This window comes from Macadamia integrifolia, chromosome 3, assembly GCF_013358625.1.
Source record: "Macadamia integrifolia cultivar HAES 741 chromosome 3, SCU_Mint_v3, whole genome shotgun sequence".
NCBI lineage: Eukaryota > Viridiplantae > Streptophyta > Magnoliopsida > Proteales > Proteaceae > Macadamia > Macadamia integrifolia.
The window spans coordinates 14,665,403-14,691,254 of record NC_056559.1 but is presented as its reverse complement, the minus strand read 5'-3'; the positions used below and the strand labels follow the sequence as shown (position 1 = coordinate 14,691,254).

The 25,852-nt window shown below is 39.5% G+C and overlaps 1 protein-coding gene across 2 annotated transcripts in view; it reads right to left on the bottom strand.

Annotated features, from left to right (window-relative positions):
- Positions 1 to 16,935: 16,935 nt before the first annotated feature.
- LOC122073790 overlaps positions 16,936 to 25,852 on the bottom strand; it is a 96,075-nt gene continuing 87,158 nt past the window's right edge. The window contains exons 6-13 of one of the 2 annotated variants that reach the window (XM_042638421.1): positions 25,648 to 25,695; positions 25,397 to 25,554; positions 25,044 to 25,282; positions 23,694 to 23,784; positions 23,359 to 23,472; positions 23,097 to 23,250; positions 17,424 to 17,518; positions 16,936 to 17,322 (exon numbers count right to left, since the gene is read on the bottom strand). In XM_042638421.1, the coding sequence (XP_042494355.1) occupies positions 17,137 to 17,322; positions 17,424 to 17,518; positions 23,097 to 23,250; positions 23,359 to 23,472; positions 23,694 to 23,784; positions 25,044 to 25,282; positions 25,397 to 25,554; positions 25,648 to 25,695 (1,085 nt within the window). In that variant the 3' untranslated portion in view covers positions 16,936 to 17,136. Of the gene's footprint in view, positions 17,323 to 17,423; positions 17,519 to 23,096; positions 23,251 to 23,358; positions 23,488 to 23,693; positions 23,785 to 25,043; positions 25,283 to 25,396; positions 25,555 to 25,647; positions 25,696 to 25,852 lie in introns of both variants that reach the window. The other variant, XM_042638420.1, reaches the window with a different exon arrangement.

Below are 25,852 nucleotides of genomic sequence, written 5' to 3'. Positions count from 1 at the left end.
TTTTTTTTTTTTTTTTTTTGTGAATATCTTATGTAGTAAGTCAAACCCCCTACACCCTATAGTATGATGTCATTTTGGTCCGCGGTTCAATGACGCAACGCATTCAATCTGTGGCTGGGTTTTCCCAGCGTCAGAGATGAAATAATACAACGTGGTTTCCTAGCGTTCATAAATAAGTGATGATGCCTCAGACATTACATCATGTGCAGCTGTTACATGCCACGGCAGCATGGAAAGTGATGCATGAATCGTGGATTGCGTAGACTCTTGCACGTACGATGTAAGTTATTATTTTATTTGTATTTCATGTGAGTAGTAATTTTTTTATACCAAGTGCAGTCATTCTGATCATGAAATACTTGAATAGAAGAGTAAGAAGGTATTGCTTCCTCGATACAGTCAGGAGGTATTGCTTCCTTGATAGAGCCAAGTGTTATCTTTGAGGCACTTTACTTTGCAGTAAAACGTCCATTCTTTGAGGCACCCTAGATCTCCTTATCTTCTATAACATATAAGTTAAGTGTTATCTTTAAAATGGCTTCTTGCACCCAAAAAAAAAAAATCTTTAAAATGGCTTCCATATCGATAGGTTGAAAAATATTGCTGCAATAAATCTCTCCTCCATAAACGATTCCAGCATCTATAAGATCAGAGACCTTCTCTAAAGAACAAACATTAGGTTGAGGATTCTAAATTTTACCGTTAGGTAGAGATGGAACCCGACGATCTGCCCATATATTCATTTGTTGTCATCCCCAAATTTGCCACATCATGCAATGTCTTCCTTCCTTCTAAGAGACTTCTCCATCCCCATGAAGGCATATTTCCCAATCTTGCATGGATGAAATCCGTAGTTGGAAAATAAATGGACTTAATGAAAAGAACCCAATGTGAATTCGATAAAAACCATAACCTCCATGCAGTGCTTGATTTTGCAATCTTGAGTCTTTAAAGCCCGAACCCCCCTTACACTTTGAGCAACAAAGCCTAAACCAAGATATTCAATGGATTCTGATTCTCTTTTAAGATTCACCCTAGAAAAAAATTTTGAAAAAGCCTTTTTAGTAGAATCATGAAGGGAGATTGGAAGTTTAAAATGTTCCCTGGCAAAGTTTGCCATTGGTGAGATGGCTGCCTTCAAGAGGACCTTCTTTCCTGCATGAGACAACAAATTGTCTCTCCACCCTTGCAATTTATTAAGGGATTTCTCCTGCACTTCTTGAAATATCGTCATCTTTGATGCACCAAACTCCATCGGCAGCCCCAAATATTTTGATGGTCCATCACCATATGGTACTTTGAGCACTCTTGAAAATCACCTTTTAAACTGCATAGGCGTATTGGGGTTGAATGTGAAGCTTGACTTATGAAGATTTACCTCTTACCCGGTTGCCTTGCAAGATAAATCCAAGCAATCCTTGAGGGAATAAATCTCTCGCAAGTTAACTTGTGAAAACAAAAGGCAATCATCGGAGGTATGTAAGAAGGGCACCCCCATGCTGAACTTTAATGTCTCTCAAAGAACCTGCTAATTCTGCCTACTTAATAATTGAAGTGAGAGCTTGGGAACATAAGATGAAAATAGTTGGGGAAATTGGGTCCCCTTACCTAATGCCTCTAGTTGGAATTGCAGACCCATTGATGAAACCATAATAAGTAGGTTTTTTTTTTCATACAAATAAGTCGGTTATAAGACACAATTTGAATACAAGTCATTACACTACACACCAATATTGATTAAATCCCAATTTCAATAAAATTTCTTCAATAAAATTCTATTCTAACCTAACATATGCTTTTTGCATATCTAATTTCAAAGCTAGGAATTGATCTTTACCTTTTTTGTGTTTCTTGATGTAATGGAACATCTCATGTGCCATCATAATATTATCAGAAATGTATCAGTTAGGAATAAAAGATGATTGGGCTGGTCCAACAATTTGATCCAACACTCCATGTAATCGGTCAGCAACAAGTTTTGTGATGATTTTTCGAAAACCATGTTACATAGGCTGATGGGGCGGAACTGGTCAGCTATTCCAATTGGCTCACCTTCGGAATAAGACATATATAAGTACGGTTCAAATCTCTGGGAATATGTCCTGTAGTAAAAACTTTAGCAACATATGCATATAAATCATCCTTGACAAAATTCCAAAACCGCTGATAAAATATTGGTGGAATCCCATCTGACCCCGGTGATTTGAGTGGTGCCATGGCGAACAATGCTTTTCAAGAATCTTCCATTGTAGGAGCTCTAGATAGTAGATCATTCATCTCATTGATAACCATTGGTTGTACCACATCAAGAATTTAGGCAAGAGCATCCATGAAAATTACCCCTACTCTTAAGAGTATTAACACACGATTTTCGACACCTAGTGTCCATAAGGTAAATCAGATTAGGACATTCCACCATGAGGAGATAATAAAGAGATCGAATTGTCGAGGGACTCCCCAACCCTTGACAATTCCACCCCAAGAGCTTCACTGCTTCCCATGGAGCTGGTAAAAACCAGCCTCCACAGGGGTCTGTCCTAAAAAATGGGACAGTGAAACATATCTTCTTGTCGTTCTATATCAGTATCCTCCACCATGTGGATCTCCTCCGATGCCAATCTAGGATGTTTAGGTGACTACAACTATCGGCCAAGGTGGGTCGGGTCTTGGTTAGTTGGGTTCTTATATGGGAACAAATGGCTTTATCAAAAGATGATGAGGTGGAGGAAGGTGGGGTCGGGTTAGACAGTAAACATCCGGATAGATGTGATAAAAGGGTAGTTAAAGCTTAGGTAATTTCAGATTTTTGTGGGAGGTGTTGAAGATAATGTAGGAGAGGTGGTTGGTTATCCAAGTTCGTTGAGATAGGGATAGAGTTGGACATGGAGAGAGGTAGTGGTTGAGGCATAATGGGATAGGCTAATGGTGGAACAACATCCAAATCTCTATTGCAGCAAAAGACCACTCCTGGGTAGAATTCCAACATTCAAGAACTATTAAATTCCCTGCAACAAACCATGGGCCTTCATTAAGTACATCCAAGGGATGCTCAAATTTGAAGAGATAGGTATAATTTCTAACAGGGGATATGATCACTGGATAACTACTATTCCAAGCCGATATCAACGCTTCAATAACAGCTTACTTTCTATATGGTTTTCCTGCCAAAATAGAACCAACAATGCTTCTGAATGGGAGATATGATCTTCTATCTCATCATTAACAAAGAGGGTATCCTCCTCACTAGATGTCACCACCTGTGGTATATCAGGTTAAAAATGGGGTGGGTTAGGAAAAGGAACTAGTGTAGGATGTGGTAAGGGTGGAGGTGGAGGTGGAAGTGGAGGCAAAGGTAATGGTTGTTTTGTTGATCCATGGTAACGAAAGAGAAATAACAAATAAAAAGAATAAACACTCCTAGGGTGGAGGAGAAAGAACACACTAAAGTGGTGGAGAAAAAGCGAGCGGTCCTGGCACGCTAGGTTGAATCTCTATCCTATTAGTAGCTATATATCGGGTTCCCTTTTCTTCCTTCTCTGGTTGTTGAGTGCTGATTACTGTCTCTGTGGAAACTAAAAGTATGAGATTCAAGTAGGGAAGAAACTTGGATGGCGGCCCCACAATAGAGATGACTTCATTGGATTATGTCCACCATATTTTTTTGGGTAATTAACAGCGCCACCCCCTGGAGAATGCCAGTATTATAGGAACACCCCCTCTCTTTCACCAAATTAGACTCAGACCCCCTACCGTCAGTCTCAGTTAAGGAATATACCTTTTATGCTGATGTCAGCTATTATATTTTATTTGAAATACAAAAATGCCCTTACTAAATGTGAAGTCCCTAAAATGCCCATGTAATGAGTCTCATCCTCAAATCAATAGTTCCTATACCGTTCTCCCAAATCAAGCACCAGCGATCACGGCGGTGGGGGCAGCGGCATCGGTGACAGTGGCGATCAGCACAAACTCACAGCGGTGGTGGGCAGCGGCGTCGGTGATAGCGACGATCATCACAAACTCACAGCGGTGGCGGGCAGCGGCATCGGTGACAGCGACGATCAGCACGAACTCACGGTGGTGACAACAGCGGCATCGGCAACAGAATGCATTATCTGAACACCCAGATCACCGTATAGAGCAGAAAATATATAAAAATAATAATAAATTAAAAAAACCAGAATCAAGAGAGAATCAAGATAGTGATCACAGCGGTGGGGGCAGCGGCGTCGGCGTCGGCGTCGACGACAGCGGTTCGGGAGATGCCGCTATCGAACCTCCGATGTAGAGAGAAGTTCCATCGTCGATGCCGCTGCCGTCACCACCATGAGTTCGTGCTGTTCACGGCTGTCACCGATGCCGGGCGCCAAACCTGCACGAACTCACGGTGGTGACAACAGCAGCATCAGCAACGGAATGCATTATCTGAACACCTAGATCACTGTATAGAGCAGAAAATATATGAAAAATAATAATAAATTAAAAAACTAGAATCAAGAGAGAATCAAGACAGAGATCACGGCGGTGGGGGCAGCAGCGTCGGCGACAGCGGTTCTGGAGATGCCGCTGTTGAACCTCCAATGTAGAGAGAGAGTTCCGTCGCCGATGCCGCTGCCATCACCACCATGTGCTGTTCGCCGCTGTCACCGATGCCGGGCGCCAAACCTTCTCCCTCACCTCCTGTTTCTCCACCGCTGCCGCCTCCGCCTCTGCCTCCATGTTTGCACGGCCTTTGCCTCCATGTCCGCCACCGACAGATCTGACCTCATTGGACCTGAATCAGAGAGGTCGCAGAGAGGTAAAGGTTATGAAACAGTCATGGCCATGAATAGGAATGGGAGGAGGAAGAAGATGAAACTGAGTTCGGTGAAATCCTTTATTTTGATCCAAATACCGGAGATGGAGACTTGCACGGGCACCATCAGAGGCAGCACCACTCGCCATCGACGGAATGAGCACAACTTGTCGGCGACAACAACTCGGGTACTATGGATCTCGCCAGACTCACAGGTTGAGGTACGAAAAAGGAACGAGGGAGAGAGTGTGATAAGTGACAAGGGTGATTAAAGGGTATTTTTGGAATAGTATAATACTGGTGTTTTACTCATAAGGGCAAAATTGTTATTTCACAACATCACTTAACATAAACTGACGGCAAGGGGTCCAAATCCAATTTGGTGAAAGAGAGGGGGTGTCCCTCTAATATTGGTATTCTCCAGGGGGTGGCATTGTAAATTACCCTATTTTTTTTCCTTAAATTATTCAACCGACCAACTGACGAGCCTTCTTGAGATGCTTGACTTGTAGAGTATCTTTTTAAGTGATTGATTGAAAAAAGATACGATCTGGTGAGCCTGAAAATAAGGTCTTAGATTTCGTGCGATGATAATTAGTGCGAAGGCCAACTTTTCCAGGCTTGGATATCTTATCTCGGCATCTGAGAGAATGTGGCTAAAGTAGTAGATTGGCCATTGCTACTTCTCTTGCTCTTTCACTAAGGTTGAGTTGATAGCTACTGATGAGACCACTACGTATATGTGGAGTTTGTCACTTGGTTTTGGCTGAACGAGAAGTGGAGTGACTCAAGGTATGCCTTTAATGCTTCGAAGGCGTCTTGACACTTTGCTATCCAGAGAAAGTCCTTTGGGGACTGCAAGTTCTTCAACGTCTTGAAGAAGGGCAAGCACTTGTCTCCCTCATAGGAAATGAAATGATTAAGCGGTAATAACCCAACCGATGAGCCATTGAACCTCATGAATGTTCCTTGGTGGGGCCATATCTTGGATTGATTGGATCTTACTCAAGGTTGCTCCTATCCCCCTCTTCGATACTATAAACCCCTAAGAATTTTCCCGAGGTGATTCTAAATACGCACTTGGAAGAGTTTAGCTTCATCTGATTCTTTTGCAGGATGCCAAAGGCTTATTCCAGGTTGGTAACATGTCGATCGGCTTTTGTGCTCTTAATATGCATGTCATCCATGTACACCTCCATGTTACTCCCGATCTACTGAGCGAACATGCCATTCACCATCCTCTGATATGTGGCTCTCGTGTTGTTTAAACCGAACAACATTGCCTTATAGTAGTAGTTGCCTTGTTGGGTCAGGAAGGCTGTCTTCTCTTCATTGTCTTCCTTCATCGTTATCTAGTTGTATCTAATGAAGCCATCAATGAAAGTCAACATTTTATATCCTGTAGTAGTGTTAATTGGTTGATCGATCCTTGATACTAGGTAGCAATCTTTTGGGCAAACTTTGTTCAGGTCTATGTAGTCAATATAGATCATCATTTTCCGTTGGATTTCTAGACCATGATGACATTAGCAAGCTAGGTTGGGAACTGTACCTCCCTAATCAGGTGTGAAGCCTTTAGTTTCTCCACCTCTTGATTTATGATTTTCTATTGCTCAGGAGGAAAGTTTTTTTCTCTTCTGTTTAACTGGCTTTCACCCTTGTTCTATATTAAGGGAGTGTTCTACGACGGTTCTGGGAATTATGGGTATGTCTTACACTAACCAGGCAAAGACATCTGCATTTCTTAAGTGTTTTTTGCATCTGCTTTTAGCTCAGAAAGGCGTCAAGCTGGACCGTGTGGTTCGGATCTTCCTCAAATAGGGATACTTATATCAGCTCCTCTACTAGTTCTCCCCATTGCAAAAGGGACTCATCTCAGACATATCAGACCTCAATGCCACACACCAGGGACGAAATGACGCTCTTATTTTTCTTTGATGAAGTTGGCATAGCATTCTCATGAGTCCTTTTGAATCGAGCAGCATTCTCCGATCCCTTGCTTTGTTGAGAACTTGACCTTGGGATGCTTGGTGGAGGCTCTGACCACTAGATCATTTAGCACCGGTCACCCTAAGATGACATTATAAGTCGACACCATCTTGATGACCATAAAGTTGATGAGGGTTGTTGCCAAGTGAGGACTTCCCCTATTAGTCATAGGTAGCTTAATGCACCCTTCAATATAGGCTACAGTTTTCGAGAATCCATATAAAGGGCTTGTGGTAGGCTTGAGCTTGTCGTCCCCGGGCTGAGCTTATTGTATGCATTGTAGGGCATGATATCAATAGAAGATCCTGAATCGATCAAGACTCTACGAAACGAACAGTTGGCGACCACCCGTTGGACCACATTGGCATTGTTATGGGGCTAGTTCAGGCCTTGTAAATCTTCGTCAGAGAATGTGATCACTGGATCATTCCAAACAACCTCGATCGACTCTTCCATTACACAAATGAAATGAGTATGTGCTTTAGATTTTCTCACTAATTCAAACACTGGATTGCCCAAGATGGCATGTATAGTTGGGCTGATCGACTGATTGGAGTACTCATGTTTTTAATCACTCAGATGCCTTTTGTTTGCCTTATCTTCCTTCCCTGAGTCGCTCGATCATTGACTCAATTCCCTTTATTCCTTCTGGCTCGACCAATCAGCTTCTAGGCTTTTGAGGTATTCCTTGAGATACCTAGCCTTTATCAGTTCTTTAAGTTCCTTCTTTAGTCCTCGATAGTCATCGGTAGAATTCTTGATGACTTTGTGGAAGTAGTATTACCTTTTCGGATCACGTTCCTATGGATTTGGCAACATAGGTCAGGCCAATGGATGATTTTCTTATCCTTGATCTCAAGGAGCAACTTAGAGGGAGCTCGGTCTAGCTGAGCGAGTGAGGAGTTCTTCAGACTCTTGGCTCTCATCCTTATAAGCTCATTCGTCCTCTTTGGGGCAACAGTTGCCCTTTTCTCCTAAGGTACTTGAGCCATCTCCTTACGTGCCATCAGGTTTTCTTCTATCAATATATACTTGTGATATTATCTCAAGAGCTCGAATAGGTTTACCAGGTAGTTTTTGGACAACGACTTTATGAGTTCCTCATGGCACTCCCTAGTATAGTGTGCAGAAGGTCACTCCATCTTCTAGGTCCTGAACTGCTACAATTGCCTTTGTGAAGCGTTTAATGTGGTCACGAAGCGACTCATCCCCACAGTGCCTTATGCCAAACAGGTTATGCATGGTTTTCTACTGTCGAATGCTAGTCTGGAACCTTATAATAAAGGCAGTCTCTAGTTGGTCAATGTTGCCCCTTTGAGCGAGGCTGGAAAGGCTCGACTGAGAGCTATGTCTGAATCTTTTTCAGTGGACATTATTGAGTTGTAGTGATGAAGGTGATTAGCATAATCAGTCGTCCAATTATACAATATGAAAGTAGGTGTCTTTAGTTTTTTAGGGATGTTAGCTTTTGTGAGTTCAATTGATAAACAATTATGCGTTGGGGCGGTTCATATCCCCATCGCTGACTTTTTCATACTGCTCACTTTTTCATCCAACTCATGAATATAGTGCTCCAAACTTATTTCCATGTTGGGATGAACTACATTTGAAGGAGTGAGCTTTGTCCGCAAGGCTCCAGAGCTTCAGGATCCCTCAGGAGATTGGCTCACCCCATTCCTGGTCTCTTATCTTCTGCGACGTTTGTGACCAATTGCTTCTGGGCGAGGGACTCTATTCCCTCGTGGTCCCTCTAGGGTGTGGTGACAATTGCTACGTTGAGGATCTCTTCTCGCCCACGATACTATTGCTCGATTTTGCACTCCTGAATAGGGGTCCTTAGGGACTTGTTTCCCTAACAACTTGCTCTCTTTGTGCTAACCCTCAATGTTGAATCAACCCTCCTGTGGTTTCTGCCCCTTGGTAGGTCAGTTCTGTAAGTAAGGTTTCAGGCCCGTGAAATGGATCTCTTGGTTGATCTATGTGGGGTCCTCACTTTTGTCGCTCAGGCTCCCTATTTTCGCCCTATGATTGCCTGTTGAAGGCCACCAATTGTCTGAAGGGCTGAGGATTCTACTGATGGCATTCATTGGGGCCCTTATGTGGCTTCCCTCATCTTCTCGCAGATCGGCTTGCATAGGGTTTGAATAGAATTTGTTTGCAGAACCTGCCTGTCCATTATTATGTCAGTCAATCATCGGCTTTGGTTGTTGCCACTGGCCGACGTGGTAGCGAGTGGTCCTCCTTCAGGTAAGGCAATTCTGAACTAGCAGAGAAACTTGTGGAACATGTCATTTGCTTATAGTAATTGGGTTTGTAGGTCATTTATCTGCGCATTAGTGGTCGGTGCTTTGGGGTTCAACAGAGTAATTGGTGGAGGTGAAGGCAAGGCCTCTCCTGCCAGGAACTTAACCATTCATCCGTGTTAGTGGTTTTCTCTCTGCTCTGGATGAGATGAGCCCACATAGGGCATCAACGGAGGAAGATTCTCTACGTTCACTTGTCTTGCTTGGTTTCCTTGTCCTCCCTGGCCCCTTGCGCGATAGGAGGAAGATGTGGAGTGTCTGCTACGTAGATTCATTGTTCGTGTTGGTGGCTTGATCAATAAGCGTTTCCCACGAACGGTGCCAATCAGTTGTGGCAAGAAATTATCCTAGGCTACCTGTGGAACCTGCAAAGAGGAGAAAGCACAAGAGAGTGAGCGTCGGTCTGATCTAACGGGGGACTCTTTGATAGCTAAGTCAAATCTCTCTATAAATAGAAATTTAGTAAGAATGGAAAAATAGCGATCCCCTGAAAGGGTGGCTTACTTGGGTATTTATAGTTGAGGGATTGCGGTAATAGAGAGAGAGAGAGAGAGAGAGAGAGAGAGAGAGAGAGAGAGAGAGAGAGAGGGAGGGAGAGTCCCAATTTGGCAGGCTTCCCAGCATTGGTAGGAGTCTATTCATAGCAAGAGTTGTATTAGGAGTGTGAATCAGGAGGATGTCCCAGTTATGGGAGCTCCATGTTCCCCGCGTATCCCGAGAGATATCCTTCCTTCTAGGGAGGATTTGGAGTCCTCTAGAGAATCCTTTCCCAATTAGGATAGGTCTGATCCATGCTTGGAGGTCATGTACTGGATTAGGAATGTCTTATGAGGGGCGTATTCCAGCGAGGAACCCCGCAAACATCAAGTATTGAGCGACCTAGATTTGGTGGTTCGGTTGCTGACCAACTTATCCGAACGACTGGGATTTGATGACTCGCTTGTCGATCCACTTATCCTTAGCACTCAATGATGCACTACTTCTTTCTAGACTTCAACGCATGGTTACTGGCCAGGTATTTGGTCATGGCACACACCCACACATTGGTCTCCTTGTTGGAGTGGATTAACCCCTCGATGACTAGTTCCATTGTTTATGTTGATCGTCCAAGCTGCATCTGACCTAGGTAGTTGTTGCCTACAGGGAATGTGCCTTGGTTGGGACTAGAAGGTTCATCTAGGTTTGAAGTGAGGCCATCTATGCTTGCATATGCTAACTCGCTCGGTCCGAGCGACAGGTTCCCAATGGTGGCATATTTTGCCATAACACTAATAAACTGCGAAATGAAACTTTAGTCACATACACTAGAGACATGAGCCAATCCACTCCTCCTAGTACTTGATCTTCAAGTAAAATCTGCAAGTCAATGCATTCGGCATTGGATTCACTCATCATTCAACCTGATGTGCATATATTGATATTTCTTTTCCCTCAAGTTAAGAAAAAAAAATACACGATGTCAATGTGCTCATTCTTGTGCATACCTTCTCCCATCCCACATTCTCTCATTAAATTTTTTTTATTGAACAATTCAATATCCTACACCCTCATTGGTGGGAAATTGCACTGTAGCTTCTATTGATCATTTTTCCTTCGAATTATAATAATAAAATGGCAACTAGTTCTCTATAGGAGCACAACCTATAACAATCATTGTTTCAAAAATTGGTGAATCTTATCAAGTTTCGATCTCTAGACAAGGAAGAAATATATCTTTTTATGAGAGAGAGAGAGAGAGAGAGAGAGAGAGAGAGAGAGAGAGAGAGAGAGAGAGAGAGAGAGAGAGAGAGTTAGCCGTGCTCCCAGACATAGTTATTTTCCCTAATACAATTGAAAGAAAAAAAAAACTACCCATCCACACCCCCTACGACCAGATACAATTGGGAGTGAAAAGACTCAATTGTCCCCGCATGCCCCTGCTGAAGATGCCTCCGCCTGGCCTCCCATTGGCCCATGCACTGGCACAATAGCCACCTAGGCGGGTAACATTCTCTTACTCAAAATTAAAATAAAAGGTTTCCTAAACCAACATGTCTATAATAGGTTGTGTTTGGAAAAATGGAAAAGAAAATAAAAGAAAACGTAATCTTGAAAAGAAATAGAAGAAATGGAGAGAAAAAAAAAATTTGTCATTTGTCTGCCACAACAACAACATAGACTTATCTAAATTAAATGGGGTCGGCGACATAGATTCTTGCTCTTCAATCGACTCTATTTAGTTATACATGATAGAAGGCCTAACCTATGCATGTCTTTCCTCATCACCTCTCAGAGGGATATTTTACGCTTGCCCCTGGCTTTTTTAGCTCATTCAATCTACATATCACTCCTTTAAACTGGAACATTTGAAGGCCTCCGTTGAAGGACTCTCAAAAGCTATCATGGATCGGAGTTACTCTCAATTCAGCTCTAATATGGTTATTCCTTACTTTATCGTTCCTAGTTTTGCACACATCCATTTCAACATCCTCATTTCCATTACACTTAGTTTATCTATATGCCACTTCTTAACTGTCCAACATTCTGCCCCATATACTATAGTCGATCGGATGACAGTGTTATAAAAATTTCCTTTAAAGTTTAAAAGAATATGCCGATCACACAACACTACGGATGCTCCTCTCCACTAACCAAACTTATTTTAATTTTCTGGGCAACATTATCTTTATATCGCCTTCTTTATTTTTTATTGAACCCAAATACTTAAAATTATTGCTTTGTGGAATTAGCATGTCATTAGTACTCACCACCTCATTAATCTTGCTAGTATAATTAAAATTATAAATCATATACTCTATCTTTATTTTACTTATCTTAAGACCTTTTGATTCTAAACTTGACCTCCATAGCTCCAACTTAACTAGTGTTAAGCTTATTCCTCATCTACCAACACAATATCATCAGCAAAAAGCATACATCAAATAGCCTCGTCTTGAATGTCTTTGGTTAAAACATCCATAATTAGTGTTAATCCTTGCTTTTGTCTCATCCACCAACAAATATTATTAGTGAAAAGCTTACATCAAGGAACCTCGTCTTGGATGTCTTTGGTTAAATCATCCATGATGAGTGAAATAGGTAAGAGCTTAAGGCTAGTCCTTCATGTGACTTAATTGTGATTGGGAATTCATTACCTTGAACCCTCGCCCACCATTCTTACGCAAAGCACCACATCTTTATACATATTTTTAATTATGTCCACATATTTACTTAGAAACCCTTCTCTTCTCAAGAAAATGCCAAATTATATCTCTAGGAACTTGTCATACGTAGGCTTTTCTAGGCCAATAAATACCCTTATGGAGATCATTCTTTCCCTCTCGACATCTTTCCATGAGACTCCTAAGTAAATGATTTCCATCGTGGACCTACTTGGCTTAAAACAATATTGGTTATTTGAAATAATAGTTTTTTTCCCCCTTTCTCAAGTGGGTTTCTAAAACCCTCTCCCTGAAATTCATAGTATGATTCATTAGTTTTATGCCTCTATAGCTATTGCAACTATGTATATCGTCTTTATTTTTGTAAATTGAGACCATAATGCATCTCCTCCATTCATCTAACATTTTTCTTGTGCTCAAAATATCATTAAATAGTTGGTTAACCAAGATAGCCCATATTTTCCTAAGCTCTTTCACACCTCTATAGGGATCCCATCTTGGCCAATGCCTTGTCTGCTTTCATCGTTCTTAAAGTTTCTACATTAAATAAAATAAAATCAAAGTATTTTTTCAATATTTGAATAACATAAACTATATAAAAATACACTTTCTTCAATTCTCTCCCTCGACGGAAACCAACTCATCATCATCTTCTTCGTTTTGGTGCACCCCCAGCAAATATCGAAAAATGGAACATTATGTCTCTCCCTTATTTCTCTCCCTCCCTCTCTCCCACCATTAATTTCTCTTTCCCTTCGTTTTTTCGTGGCCGACGAAAGTGGAGAGAATAGAACAAAGGTTAATGAAGATGGGTTCAGAGTTGGAAGAAATCCCGATTTAGGATTGTGGTCCCTATATTGAAATCTTACTTGAAAATTGGGGTGTTTATGTCTCTTTGGTTTCAATATCTGATTTGGGCTTTCTGTGATGAGGTTGTTTCTCTTTATTTCTCAATCTATATCTAAGGTTTTTTTGTTTAGAGATCTACTTATCTCTTTTGTGAAGCTCATGCTTTTCTCGACTCAAAATCTGTTAAAACAAACATCATTACGAAGTAAAACAGAGACATAGATCCACACAATCACACAATGCATAGATTCAGCGAGGTTCACACACTGATGGGATATTCTATTTCCTTGGGCGAAGAAAAAGATGTTTCACTATGATTGAAGAAAAATTACAATGGAGACCTCTCTCAAAAGCAACCCAACCGTGGCAAGAAAACTCGCTGGAAACCCTAACACAAAAAACCCCTAAATTTCGATACTTGCTCAACAAGATGATAAAACATTTTATACTCCTCCAAGTTAGGTCAAACCATTAGGTCACGGTAGATCAGGTCGTACCATACCACCCCCGCACCCCATCTTCCCAACACCTCTGCTACCATCATAGATCTCAGAAAAATTCCCATTTAGGTCGCCACCAAAATATGTCGAAGCATGCCATTCTTCAAAACGGGTCAAGAATTCAAGACAAACTTAACAAAATCTCTTTTGAAGATTTGAAGGATCCCATCCATGTTTGTATCAATCATTCCATTTATCCAATTCTAGAAGATGGATTTTTTTTTTTTATAATAGGTTTGCAAAACAATTTGTAAGCATTTTATAGAATCAATATCAAATTTTGATTTCTATTTAATCACACATAAAAATTTTCTCTCTTTGATATTCCTCAGTAGGATGGTGGATTCTATGTTGAGCATTCTCTCGTTGACGATCAAGTAATGTAGATCTAGTACACCGATAAATAGTAGGGAGACTTGACCATTGGTGCATCAAAATCCATAATGTGTAACCACAGTGACAAGGACCTCTCAGGTTAAGAGACCACTTGAATTTTACTAACAAGAATCTTGTTCCTCACCAATTGGTAGTAATACACATAAGACTTTCATGTGATCTAGTTCAATGCACACATTATATGTGTACTCACACTTGTGTCTAGGAATCCCCATTTCTAAGAATACATAGTGTGACGATCATATGGACAAGATCTCCAGCTCTACCCTAGCCTAGAACGATAATAAATACCTAAGGACACATAATTCGCCAATAATTATGCACAGTAAATAAATTTAAAGAAGATTACTTTAAGTAAATTGAGTGTAGCAGAGATGAGAATGTTGAAAGGGCTATGCAGGAAGACAAGGAGAGATACGATAAGGAATGAATGTATTAGGAACGCCTTGGGGGCTGTACCAATCTAGGGCAAACTCTGTGAGAGCCGGTTGAGGTGGTATGGCCATGTTCAACGAAGACCTAGGGAAGCCCCAGTGAGGAAGACTGACCAGATGTATTTTGTGGGAGCCAGAAAAGGTAGGGGTAGGCCTAAGGTGACTATTGACGAAGTGGTTCGAAAAGATATGCAAAGGATAGGGCTTGATCCTAGTATGACTTTGGATAGAGTTTTGTAGAGGACAAGGACCTGTGTTGCCGACCCTTATAGGGAATGTTTCCCCATGATGCATCTTTCTCTACTACTTTACCGTCTTCTCTTATCTCAATTTTTCCTCATTTTTAACCTCTCTTTTGGGCTTCTTTATTTTCTAATTTTCGATATTGGATTCATATAGCCGACTCCATTTAGTTGGGATAAGGTTTTGGTTGTTGTTGTATTAAATAAAATTTTGAATGTAATGGGCACATTTTCAGCACTTTTGATTTGGCAACGATGATTGGATCCGTTACATTGATTGCCTTTGCACTATTATGTCCAGTTAATTTTTTATTTTTTTTGGTAGATGATGAATTCATAAAGAAGAAAGAAGTTTAAGAATTACACCTCTATTGAGCCAAGCTAGGCAAGAGGAGAAGCTGAGAGCAGAGGGACTGCTTAAACCCATACTTAGCCATGGAGTGAGCTACATTGTATGCTCTTCTACTAACATGTTTAAGAGAAACATAAGGAAAGGAAGAAACAATAAGCAAAATGTCATCATTTTTCCCTTTTTCTGGGGATAGATAACCAGCCACAAATGCTCCTGTGCCAACGAGCCTGGACCTAGAGGACTAGAAAAACAAGATGATCCTGCAAAAGGTCAATGAAGAAAAATATGCTTTGTAATTTCTTCCTCTTCTACACATCTTGGGCAAAAGGTTTGTGCACAATTGTGCACGCCCATATACACAACCATTGAATGAGGGATGAGGGTCTATGGTGCATCCTTGTTTCCTCATCTGATGACTGTGTGTATAATCGTGCACCATGCATGGTCATGCACAAAACCTCTCCCCATCTTTTATTGATGAACAATTTGAGGCTTGGTAGATTCTATTTTCCTATTAGGAAGACTAACCCAATTGTCTTCCCAGATGTTGATACTTTCACCATTGTCAATAGACCACGACATTCCTTTTTTTAGAAAATTCCAGCCATAAATCAACCATTATCATGCCCATGAAGGCTGGCTATTAATGGATGCCAGGAGAAAACTGGCATCTGGGTAGTAGAGGCTATTCATAACTCGACTCCAAAGAGAGTTTTGCTCCATTGAAGTTATATATCATTTTGTCAATGGACTGCTCGAGTCGGCTGATTGTGGGTTCAAGTTGGTATACCCTACTATTACCTGTTGGTTCTACAAAAATACTGCTTGCTGTGTGAAGGCTTTAGCCTGGAGCTATGATCACTACAATGGAAAAACATTTTTTAGAAGCACCGAGAAAAAGTTATATATCATTTCTTATGCTTATATTCATTTTCCTGTTTTGACAACTTTGAGGTTTTTTGCAACTTTTAGACTATACATCATCTGCTAGTAGGTTATAAGATGTAAGACTCCAGAAGGATGAGTATTCTCTCATGTAGGAACATCTCCTTTTCATGATACAAGTCAGCAGCCATGCGTCAAAACGTCAAGGATCGAAACATCTTTTCAACAATTCTGATATCTTTTGCGTACACGCAAAAAGTCAGTTTTCTAATTCAAGATCCAAAGGCAATGAGAAAGAAAGGAAAAGAAAACGATGAGTAGACCCAAAAATTAGGCAGAAGCCAAGGAAAATGACTGCGCTTTCAAGATCATAATAGGAGCAAATCCACAGAGGTTATTCTATTGCAATCTAGTAGTCATAGGTTTGAATCGAGAAATAGACTTTCTACAAAACAGGGATAAGACTCCATACATGATAATCCTCCCAAGGCCCACCCATAGTGGTGGGAGATTCGAGTAAACGAGATACTAATAGCTTGATTTTTCTAATTATGGATTCCCCCTAAACAGATACTGAACATTAATCAATTTCAGCTATTCATTTAGATCCATACATCCAAACAACGTTCGCCGCTGGCCAATGGCCACCTACTCCTGCACACAAAACACCCTCACCTGAATATGACAGGATTTGATCCCACGACCTCCTCCCCTGGGTGCCAGCTCTTCAATCCGGAGCTGCCACCACTAGGCTATGCTAGTGTTCAGCTAGTGTTCATGATATCCAAGGAAGACAGGCAGGGGGATGCAACAGCCACGGCACACCACTCTTATTCTTCATAGTTACTGCATACTACATGCTAGAAGCCAATGATCCTATGATCCTATCACCCCTCCGGTATGGGGGGCATGTGGTTTGGGGATCATTAGATGTCCTACATAGTCTGAGGACTGTTCACCCTTGTTTCTAGCTTTTCAATCTCACTACCACTTCAGTTCTTAAGCAGCAATTACTGGTGGAAAGAGCAATTTGTACCAAATGGATCTCATGTACATTTCTTTTGGCAGGATGATTAAATTCCCAAACAATGTTAGGCCATTAACCAAGCAAAGAATTTACATATGGATGCTTATGCTACCCTTGCTCATGTTTCTTCTCCCTTGGGATTTATACTTGATAAAAGTATGCCGGAGACGAAATCCAGGGTCCTCAAGATGATGATAGGTATGCTAGTGCAGGAAATAATCTGACAGGGGAAGTTGAGCTCTTAGTTCCTTTATAGATCTGTTGAGGTTCCGAAGAGCCTGAATATGAGGTTCATCTTCCTCCACAGCTTCTATCTTTGCAAAGCTGCCCTCCTCCAGGTAATCCACCACCCTGTTTGCAGCTTCCAGTCCAGTGACATAAGCTTTCTCCTGCAGCCAAAATGTATTTTTAGTATGCTTTGGCTTGACCCTGAGTATTTCAGTCAGTAGTAATGTAAATTCTAAATGGACAGGAAAACAGTTGCTGTAACCTGTGCCCATGATCCATGCCGAGTAATAATCCAGTCCCCAGACATGAATAAATTGGGGAAAGAAGTAGAACCACGCATCGTGTATTTGTATGAACCTAGGGAAAATAACATAGACACACAGAAAATAGAATTGTCACTGATGTGGGTGTCTACATTGCCGGAATCAGGAAACAAATCTTACTACAGATAAGTTTACTGGAATACCTACATAAGCACTAGAATTTCAGCCCAACAGAAGAGAGAGAAAAGGGGATGGGGGCAAATCTTACACCTTCAGAAGTCAATATGCTGCATACTATACTAAAATATTAGTTGGTGAAAACAACTAAGCTCATCCTACGCTTTAAAGCTAGATTTGGTCATCCATACAATAATGCAATACATAAAATTATATGATCATCTTGCACGAGTAAGCCTGATTGTTGACCCAGGACAGTTCCTAAACAAATCCCATCAGAAACAGGGGAACTATCCCGGATTTGTCCTTGCAGATCTCGCAAAATCCCATCTTCTCATCAATTCTAGGGATGTAAATGGATAGTCGAAAATCAGTATACAATTGTGTTTGTATCCGTATTTGAAAAATTGGATTCCATAAAAATTTATCTGAATCCGTTTGAAAGCTAATCAGACGCGGAAAAGGATATTTCAATTTCCGACAGGATATTATCCAATCCGTTTGTGTATGATTACAAAAATATGATGAAATAATAGTTCTATTATAATGAAATATCCTAATTAAATTCATGGTATATTACAAGTAATTAAACAAGAAATTAAATAAAAATAACAAAATACTCATTAGGACATCTAATTTCAGACATAACACTTCAACATCAACCTACTTGGGGTAGTGGATTCAACCCTTCACTTTCTCATCTTCTTGAATTTTCATATTCTCTAGTTCTCCGCCGCTTAATGCTGACAATAAGACAACAGCACTGCTCTCTTCAGACTCATGACTCTAGTCTCCAGTCTCCAGTAGGGATGTTAATGGATAATAATCCGCATTCGATTCGTGTTCGTATCAGTTTAGGGGAATCCGTATACCAAAATTTTGGTTTCTCAAAACTATACGAATCCGTTTGAAAGCTAATCGGATGCAGATACAAATAGTACTATATTCGTTTCGAATTTGATCTGTTTACATCCCTAATCAATAGCACAGGTTCATTCCTACCTATAATTCTCCCAAAGTCTATTTAAATTGTCTAAAAACATAAAAAGCTACTAAATAAAGATTCTTAAATTACAGAAACCTGGATAACCATGATGGACTTTAATAATTAGTCAACTTTAGAACAAGTTTGTGTAACCTTGGTAATCACGAATTATTTGCTTAAGTTTTCATATATCATTTATTATTTATTTATACAAAAAATGTAATATATCTAATGATAAAAAATAATTAATATAGTTACAACAACATCATCAAATTATTGGGATCACAAATAAGGGAATGGTGGAAAATTATGAGTAATTTTCAAGTTTACTGTAAGTCCAAAGTGTAATATACACCTGAAAATTTGAAACCTTTTTCCTTTTTATTATTTTAGAGCGTGAATAATTGCATTTTTTTTTTTTTCTTGTATGCAGTAAGGTAAGTAAAGGAGAAGGAAACAAAAACAACAACTCAGCCTTATACCAACTAAATAAGGTCAGCTACATGGATCGTTACCCTCCAATCAGCTCTATTTGAAGTCATACTTGATACAGGGCCTAAGCTATGCCTATGCATGTCTTTCCTTGCCACTTCTCCCAGAGTCATTTTAAGTCTGCCTTTGGTTCTTTTGGCTCCTTAAATCTGAATCAAATCACTCCATATTTGAGCATCTAAAAGCTTCCGTAGAACATGGCCATGTCACCTCAAACGACTTTCTTATAGCTTTTCATGTATCGGAACTACTTCCAAATCAGATCTAATTTGATCATTCCTTATTTTATCCTTCCTACTTTTGCCACATATCCACTCAACATGCTCATCTCAGCTACACTGGATTTATCTACATGATGCTTTTTAACAACCCAACATTCCACACTACACATCAAGTTGGTTGTATGACTACCCTATAAAATTTTCATTTTTTTAAAGGAATACATCGATCACACAATACTCCAGACGCAACTCTCCACTTCATCCAACCTATTTTAGTACCCTGTGAAACATCACCTCTATATCACCTTCTTTATTTATGATTGCGCCCATATACTAAAATAATCACTTTGTGGAATCACCCTCTCATCAATTTTCACCTCTTCATTATCTATCCATTCTACTATAACTAAAGTTAAACACCATACACTCCATTTTCATTTTACTTATCTTAAAACCTTTTATTCCAATGTTGATCTCCATAACTTCAACTTGGCATTAATCCCTACTTTTGTTTCATACACCAAAACAATATCATCAACAACAAGCATATACCAAGGAACCTAATCTTGAATGTCTTTGGTTAAATTTATGATAAGAACAAACATATGAGAGCCTAAAGCTGATCTTTATGTAAGCCAATTGTAATTGGGAATTCATTAAGTTGATCCACAATTCTTAAACTTGTCTCCACACCATTATACATATCTTTAACTATGTCCACATATTTACTTGAAACACTTCTATTCTTTAATACTTACCAAATGAACTCCCTACGGACTCGGTCATAAGTTTTTCTAGGCCAACAACCATATGGAGATCATTATTGCAATCTCTAAATCTTTCTATACGTCTCATAAGCATAATTCTAAGTATCAGCATCGGATCGGCACTATCACCATATCGTATCGGTATCAGCTGAGATTGATACTGAGACTTGACTGATCCGGATCGGGTATCAATATCGTTTTAGGGGTAAAATAGTAAAAGAAATGTAATTTTTTGTGTGAAAAGTATGGGAAAGATGGCCGATCTGCACTGATCCGGATCGGTATCATATCAGTATCGACGGATACCAATAACTAAATCCATGCTCGTAAGTAAATAGCTTTTGTCATGGATCTACCTGGTATGAAACCAAATTGGTTCTTAATAGTAGTTTCTTGTCTCAGGTGAGTTTTCAATAACTCTCCCATAATTTCATAGTATGTTCCATTAGTTTTATACCTCCATAGTTATTGCAACTCTGAATATCACCTTTCTTTTTATAAATTGGAATCACAATTCTTCTCTTCCATTCATTAGGAATTTTCCTTGTGCTCATAATCTTATTAAAAGCTTAGTTAGCCAAGATAAACTAAAGATTCCTAAGCTCTTCCAAAATTTTATTGGGACCCCATTTGGACTTGGTGCCTTGCCTACTTTCATCCTCTTTACAACTTGTTTTTACTTCAGGCATCCTAATTTTACTATATATATATATATATATATATCGAGAGAGAGAGAGAGAGAAAGAAGAAATTACACTTCCCTCCCCTGTAGTTTGCACCCATGTCACTCCCCTCCCCTGTTAAGTTTGAAATTACTTCCGTCCCCTATGGTGTTAAAAATGTTAGAGATGGCACTCAAATGACAATATTTCCCTCATCTTCCTTCTCTAAATTAACATCAAACTAAAAAATAGAGGATCTGAAATTGATTTGTCGCCTGAGAGAAGAGATTGCAACTCCGGTTAACAGGCAAAGGAGAAAGGACCTACAACTCAGATCTGGTCTCCAACAGATTCCAACTCCGGCAAAGATAAGACGACCTGCACTGCAACTCATTTTCTCTCATTCTCATCTTCTACCTTTGACAAAAAAACGTAAACCAGCCTGCAATCGAAGTCTCACAACTCCATCTTCTCCAAGTCTCAGTTCAGCTATAAGTGTGATCAAAGAGCACTTCTGATAGGCGAGCTTGAAGTTATCAGAGAGCTTCAACTTGCAGGTCACCGTCTATGGAGATGAGAGCTTCAACTCAGTTCAATACCCCCTCACGTTTGTTGGAACAGAGAATATGAGAGAATGCTTCTTCTTTCTATTATTATGAGTGAGGGCAATACTATAACCTCATTCCAAATAAGGGTAGTTTAGGGTTTAAAAGGAAATGGTACAGCTTATGTCATCACTTAATGCTGGCCATTTGAAATGTATTTATTCAGTAGGATGTAGAAATAACCTTTCTATTTCTCCTTAATGTCTTCATCCCTTATTAGTACTATACCATCTTCACTTTTAATACATCTAACATGGTCAAAAGATCTACTCTTCTCTTCCCTCATTTTAGCTTATCTTATAGATAGTTTTTCCCCCTTCCTTTGTGCTTGGATTGTTATGTGGATAGTGTTTTCCCCTTCCTTTGTGCTTAGATTGTTACAAAGATCTTCATATTTCTTCACCCTTGCTTTTTTCACAATCTTCTTAGCTTCATTTTTAGCAAATTTATAGCTTTTCAGATCCTCTACATCCTTAGTCCTTTGTCATGTCTTAAAACTAACTTTCTAAGCCTTGATGGTTGCTAAAATCTCATCATCCTACCACCAAGTCGCCCTAGAGGAATGAAGTTTTCCTTTCGATTCACCTAGGACATGTTTAGCAACTTTCTTAATACAAGTAGTCATCTCATTTCACATCGTATTAGTGCCTCCAATAAGTCACACCTTCCTTGTTTGACCAATTTATCAGTAAATGATTTCAAGATATCTCATTGTAAGCTCCACCACCTTATCCCAAGGCAAATAAGTTCACATTTCTTATGATTTGACGTAATGACACACATATCCATCACCACCAATCTACGTTGTGTGATTAGGATCTACCCTAGTATAACCTTACAATCCTTTCGTAACAACCTATCGAACCTCCTAGTTAGAAACAAAACTATTTAGCTAGTCCGATGCCCACTTTTGGAGGTAACTAAATGCTCATCTCTCTTTTTAAAGTATGGGTTTACAATGGATAAATCATAAACCACAGAAAAATCTAAAACTAAAGTCCCCTCCTTATTCCTGTCTCCAAAACCATATCCTCCATGTACACCATCATAGCCTCTACAATCTCTCCCAACATGTCCATTCAGATCACCCCCTCTAATAGTCTTTTCTCCTTGACTAAAACCTTGCACTAATTGATCTGTGTTCCCAAATTGTAACTTATACTTCCATCCAATCCTATTTGGGGTGCATATCCGCTAATTATATTGACAACCTCTTTCACCAACACAAGCTTGATGGATTTAATACTATCACCAAATCTCTTAACATCCATCATATCATTCGTTAAATCCTTATCCACTTCTATTACTTTTATCCTCCATATACCAAAGTTAAAAGTCATCCAGCTCCTTAGCTTTTTTACCCTTCCATTTGGGGTAAAAGGCTCTATCACACATCATGGCTCTTGTCCATCTAGGGTAAGAAATCCCTCCAATAGGTCATCACTTTGTAACACATTATGGTTCACAACTATAGTTTGAGCGCCCCCCCCCCCCACCCCAAAAAAATAAAAAATAGAAGAGAAGATAGAACATGGCAGAATGTTACCATTTTAGTCAGTGAAAGGTTTAGTAAAGGAAGCCATATAGTTCCAAAAGCTTATTTTAGGAAAATGGCCAATGCAACTGACAGTTTGAAGTTTGCATCATCCAAATCAAGGCAGATTAGAAGAATTTGTTCAGAATCAACATCATGTATCTCCACATGTAACACACAGCACTTAGGATTAATCATATGATCAAATCAATACTACTTAGAATATTACCTGGAAAAAAATGACTCAAGGATTTAGGAAATCTCTCAACTTGCCCCTCAACCACGTTGGCGTCCTTGAAGTCTTTGATACACAGAGAAAGGTTAGAGATCACTTTTGCAACTATCTGCTCATCCTTCAGTGGCAGCAATTCATTGGCATGATACTGCAAATAACAAGGGTTTAGGATTTATACAGAAGATAAACTCATTCAATTTTCAGTATATTGAAATAAATTCTCTATAATCAGCAAATGAAAGGATGGGGAACTCACAAAATCAGCTTCAATGACTGTACTGGGATTGTCTTTATACTCATCATAAATGGCATTTAAATCAAAGAAAGTCCACCCATATGAATCATCAAAACCAAAGCAAACACTGCTTGCCTTGGGAATGTTAACCTGGAAATATGTGCAGTTAATACTGTGGAACTTTCCTAGTTCAGACAAGCAAAGAATATATATATATATATATATATTTACTAGAATGCTTCATCCATTGCCAAAATGCAGGGTGACCACAGATCCTGCATGTATGACAAATTTAAGCCAAGGGCATAATCAAGAATACTTAGAACTAGAAAAGAAGAGCTTAGCCTGTAATATACCTTCCTATCAAGCCACAGTCTGACAGTGAGGACATCAATGCTAGCCAAGTTCAGAGCCTTCAAAAACTCCTCCCTTGTTCGTAGTGCTGAACTACACAGAATGGAACTCCCAATGGAACAGGAAAACAACATGAGACAAAGGAAAAGCTCAAATGCTGACTTTAACCAATGAAACAGAGACAATAATACCATCCATTTGGCACATTAAGTTTATGCCAGCTAAATGGATGGTGGAAACTAGAGAATGGAGTGCTCATGTCAGTTTTGTATTGGATGGATCATCTGGTGTAGAAAAATCACAGAAAAGCGCTTTAGTCAAAGTAAGTATTGGGATGTGTTATACATATATTGGACTTAAGGTACAATGGGTTTTCACTGTAATGTACTTCTTCGGTGGGTGTAAATAATGAGCAGGAAATAGGAAGAATCTAGCTTCAATTTCTATTTTTCCCAATAAAAGTAGGACACTTAAGATCTAAAAATAGAATCCGACCACCCTTCATTTCTTTGTATTTACATATTCTATTTTTTCACTTCCTCCCCTAGATTACTTTCTAGATGCCTCCAAAGGATGCGTGCAGTAAAATTTCATGATGCAAAACTCTTTTGGTTTGTCCCATCTTATTGGCTTATCTCATCTGAAATTAAAAATTAAATAAAAATCTTCCAAATTGGGAATATAAATAAAGATTTATTTTCCTTTTCTTTTATTTGGTTTCTTGGAGTTTCTATTTTCTGTTTTATAGTCCCACATGAGTTAGGAATTGAGTTTAAGTTTCTATTTTTAGGAGTGTCTAGGAAAATTATAAATATGCTTGTACCCCCAGCCTATTCTTCTCTCTTAAAACAATGTGATTCTTGGGATGGAGGTGGATTTCCTCAATTGAAGAGTACTTTCTCTTCTATGTGTTAGATGAATTCCTAAAACACTGCTAAGGCGGATTCCTCAGTAATATAGAGTGCATTCTATAGGGATGTTTTAGCCAAAACACAGTTTGAGCAGCATTTTTTACCATCCTAAAGATAGAGGGTGGCTCACTTCATGCTTCAGACATGAGAATCAGGATCTGATTGACAAGAAGGATATGAACAATGAGCATATTTTAAAGCAAGTAAACCATGCTTATGATAGAGATTTGGCCCATCAACAGCATCCAGGGAAGAAACTCTATTTCTAATCTACCAGATCTTTGCAAGAAGATTAATGTGAGATTGTATCTCTGTCTTGGATATTAAGTAGATAGCTTTTGTAGCACCAATCTAAGATTACGCAACCAAAATAAACCGCTTTAAATATCGCTAGGAGGTAAGAGAACGGATTCAAATATGTAAACTACCAAGACGATGTACCTGTTCATAACGATTTCCTGGAGTGCGGATATTCCAACAGCCAATATTATTGCATCAGCCTCATAACTCTCTTTTCCACAAATTACTTCTGAAATGCATCCAGTTTCCTCATTTACAGAGAAATCTGTCACCACGCCCCCCTCCAGAAACTCACAACCTTTATCTCTCATGAAGTCCATCCATGGCATGAAAATTTTTTCTCGAACAGTCCCCCGACACCAAACAACATCAAAATCTTTCTACAGGGATCCCAGCAGACAGTTTTACTAGTCCACACTTTAAAAGGAAGCACAAAATAAACCAAAAAAATAATTACCTATGGAACATTTATATTAATCAACAAACTATCCAACCTGGTGAGCTAGGATGAAATAGTACAGCATTCCCAGTGTTGCGGCTGCACTGCATTGCTCTGCTGGAGCAAACAATCCAACTTGAACCATTGGATTAAAAACATCTTGATATAGGCTCTGTGAACACCCAAACTGTTTAAAAAGCTCCCTTGCAGTCACTACAAATTAAAAGCTATTAATAAGGACCCTAGAGCATTACTTTAGAGAAACAATTCAGTAAATATAAGAAGTGAGCATGGAATACTTCTTACTCGAATCATATTTTCTCCAGGCTGTGTCGGTATTGTCAAAGTCAATTACTGCATGGATTAAATGGACAAGTCAATTTGCATTTTTTCTTTTCCAAAGGATCACATCCAGAATACCAGAGGCAACTACAATAGGTCTCAGAAATGAAAATTGTTAGAATAGGAGTAAGTCTGCCACAGGGGCACATTAGGGCTTCCCCCCCCCCCC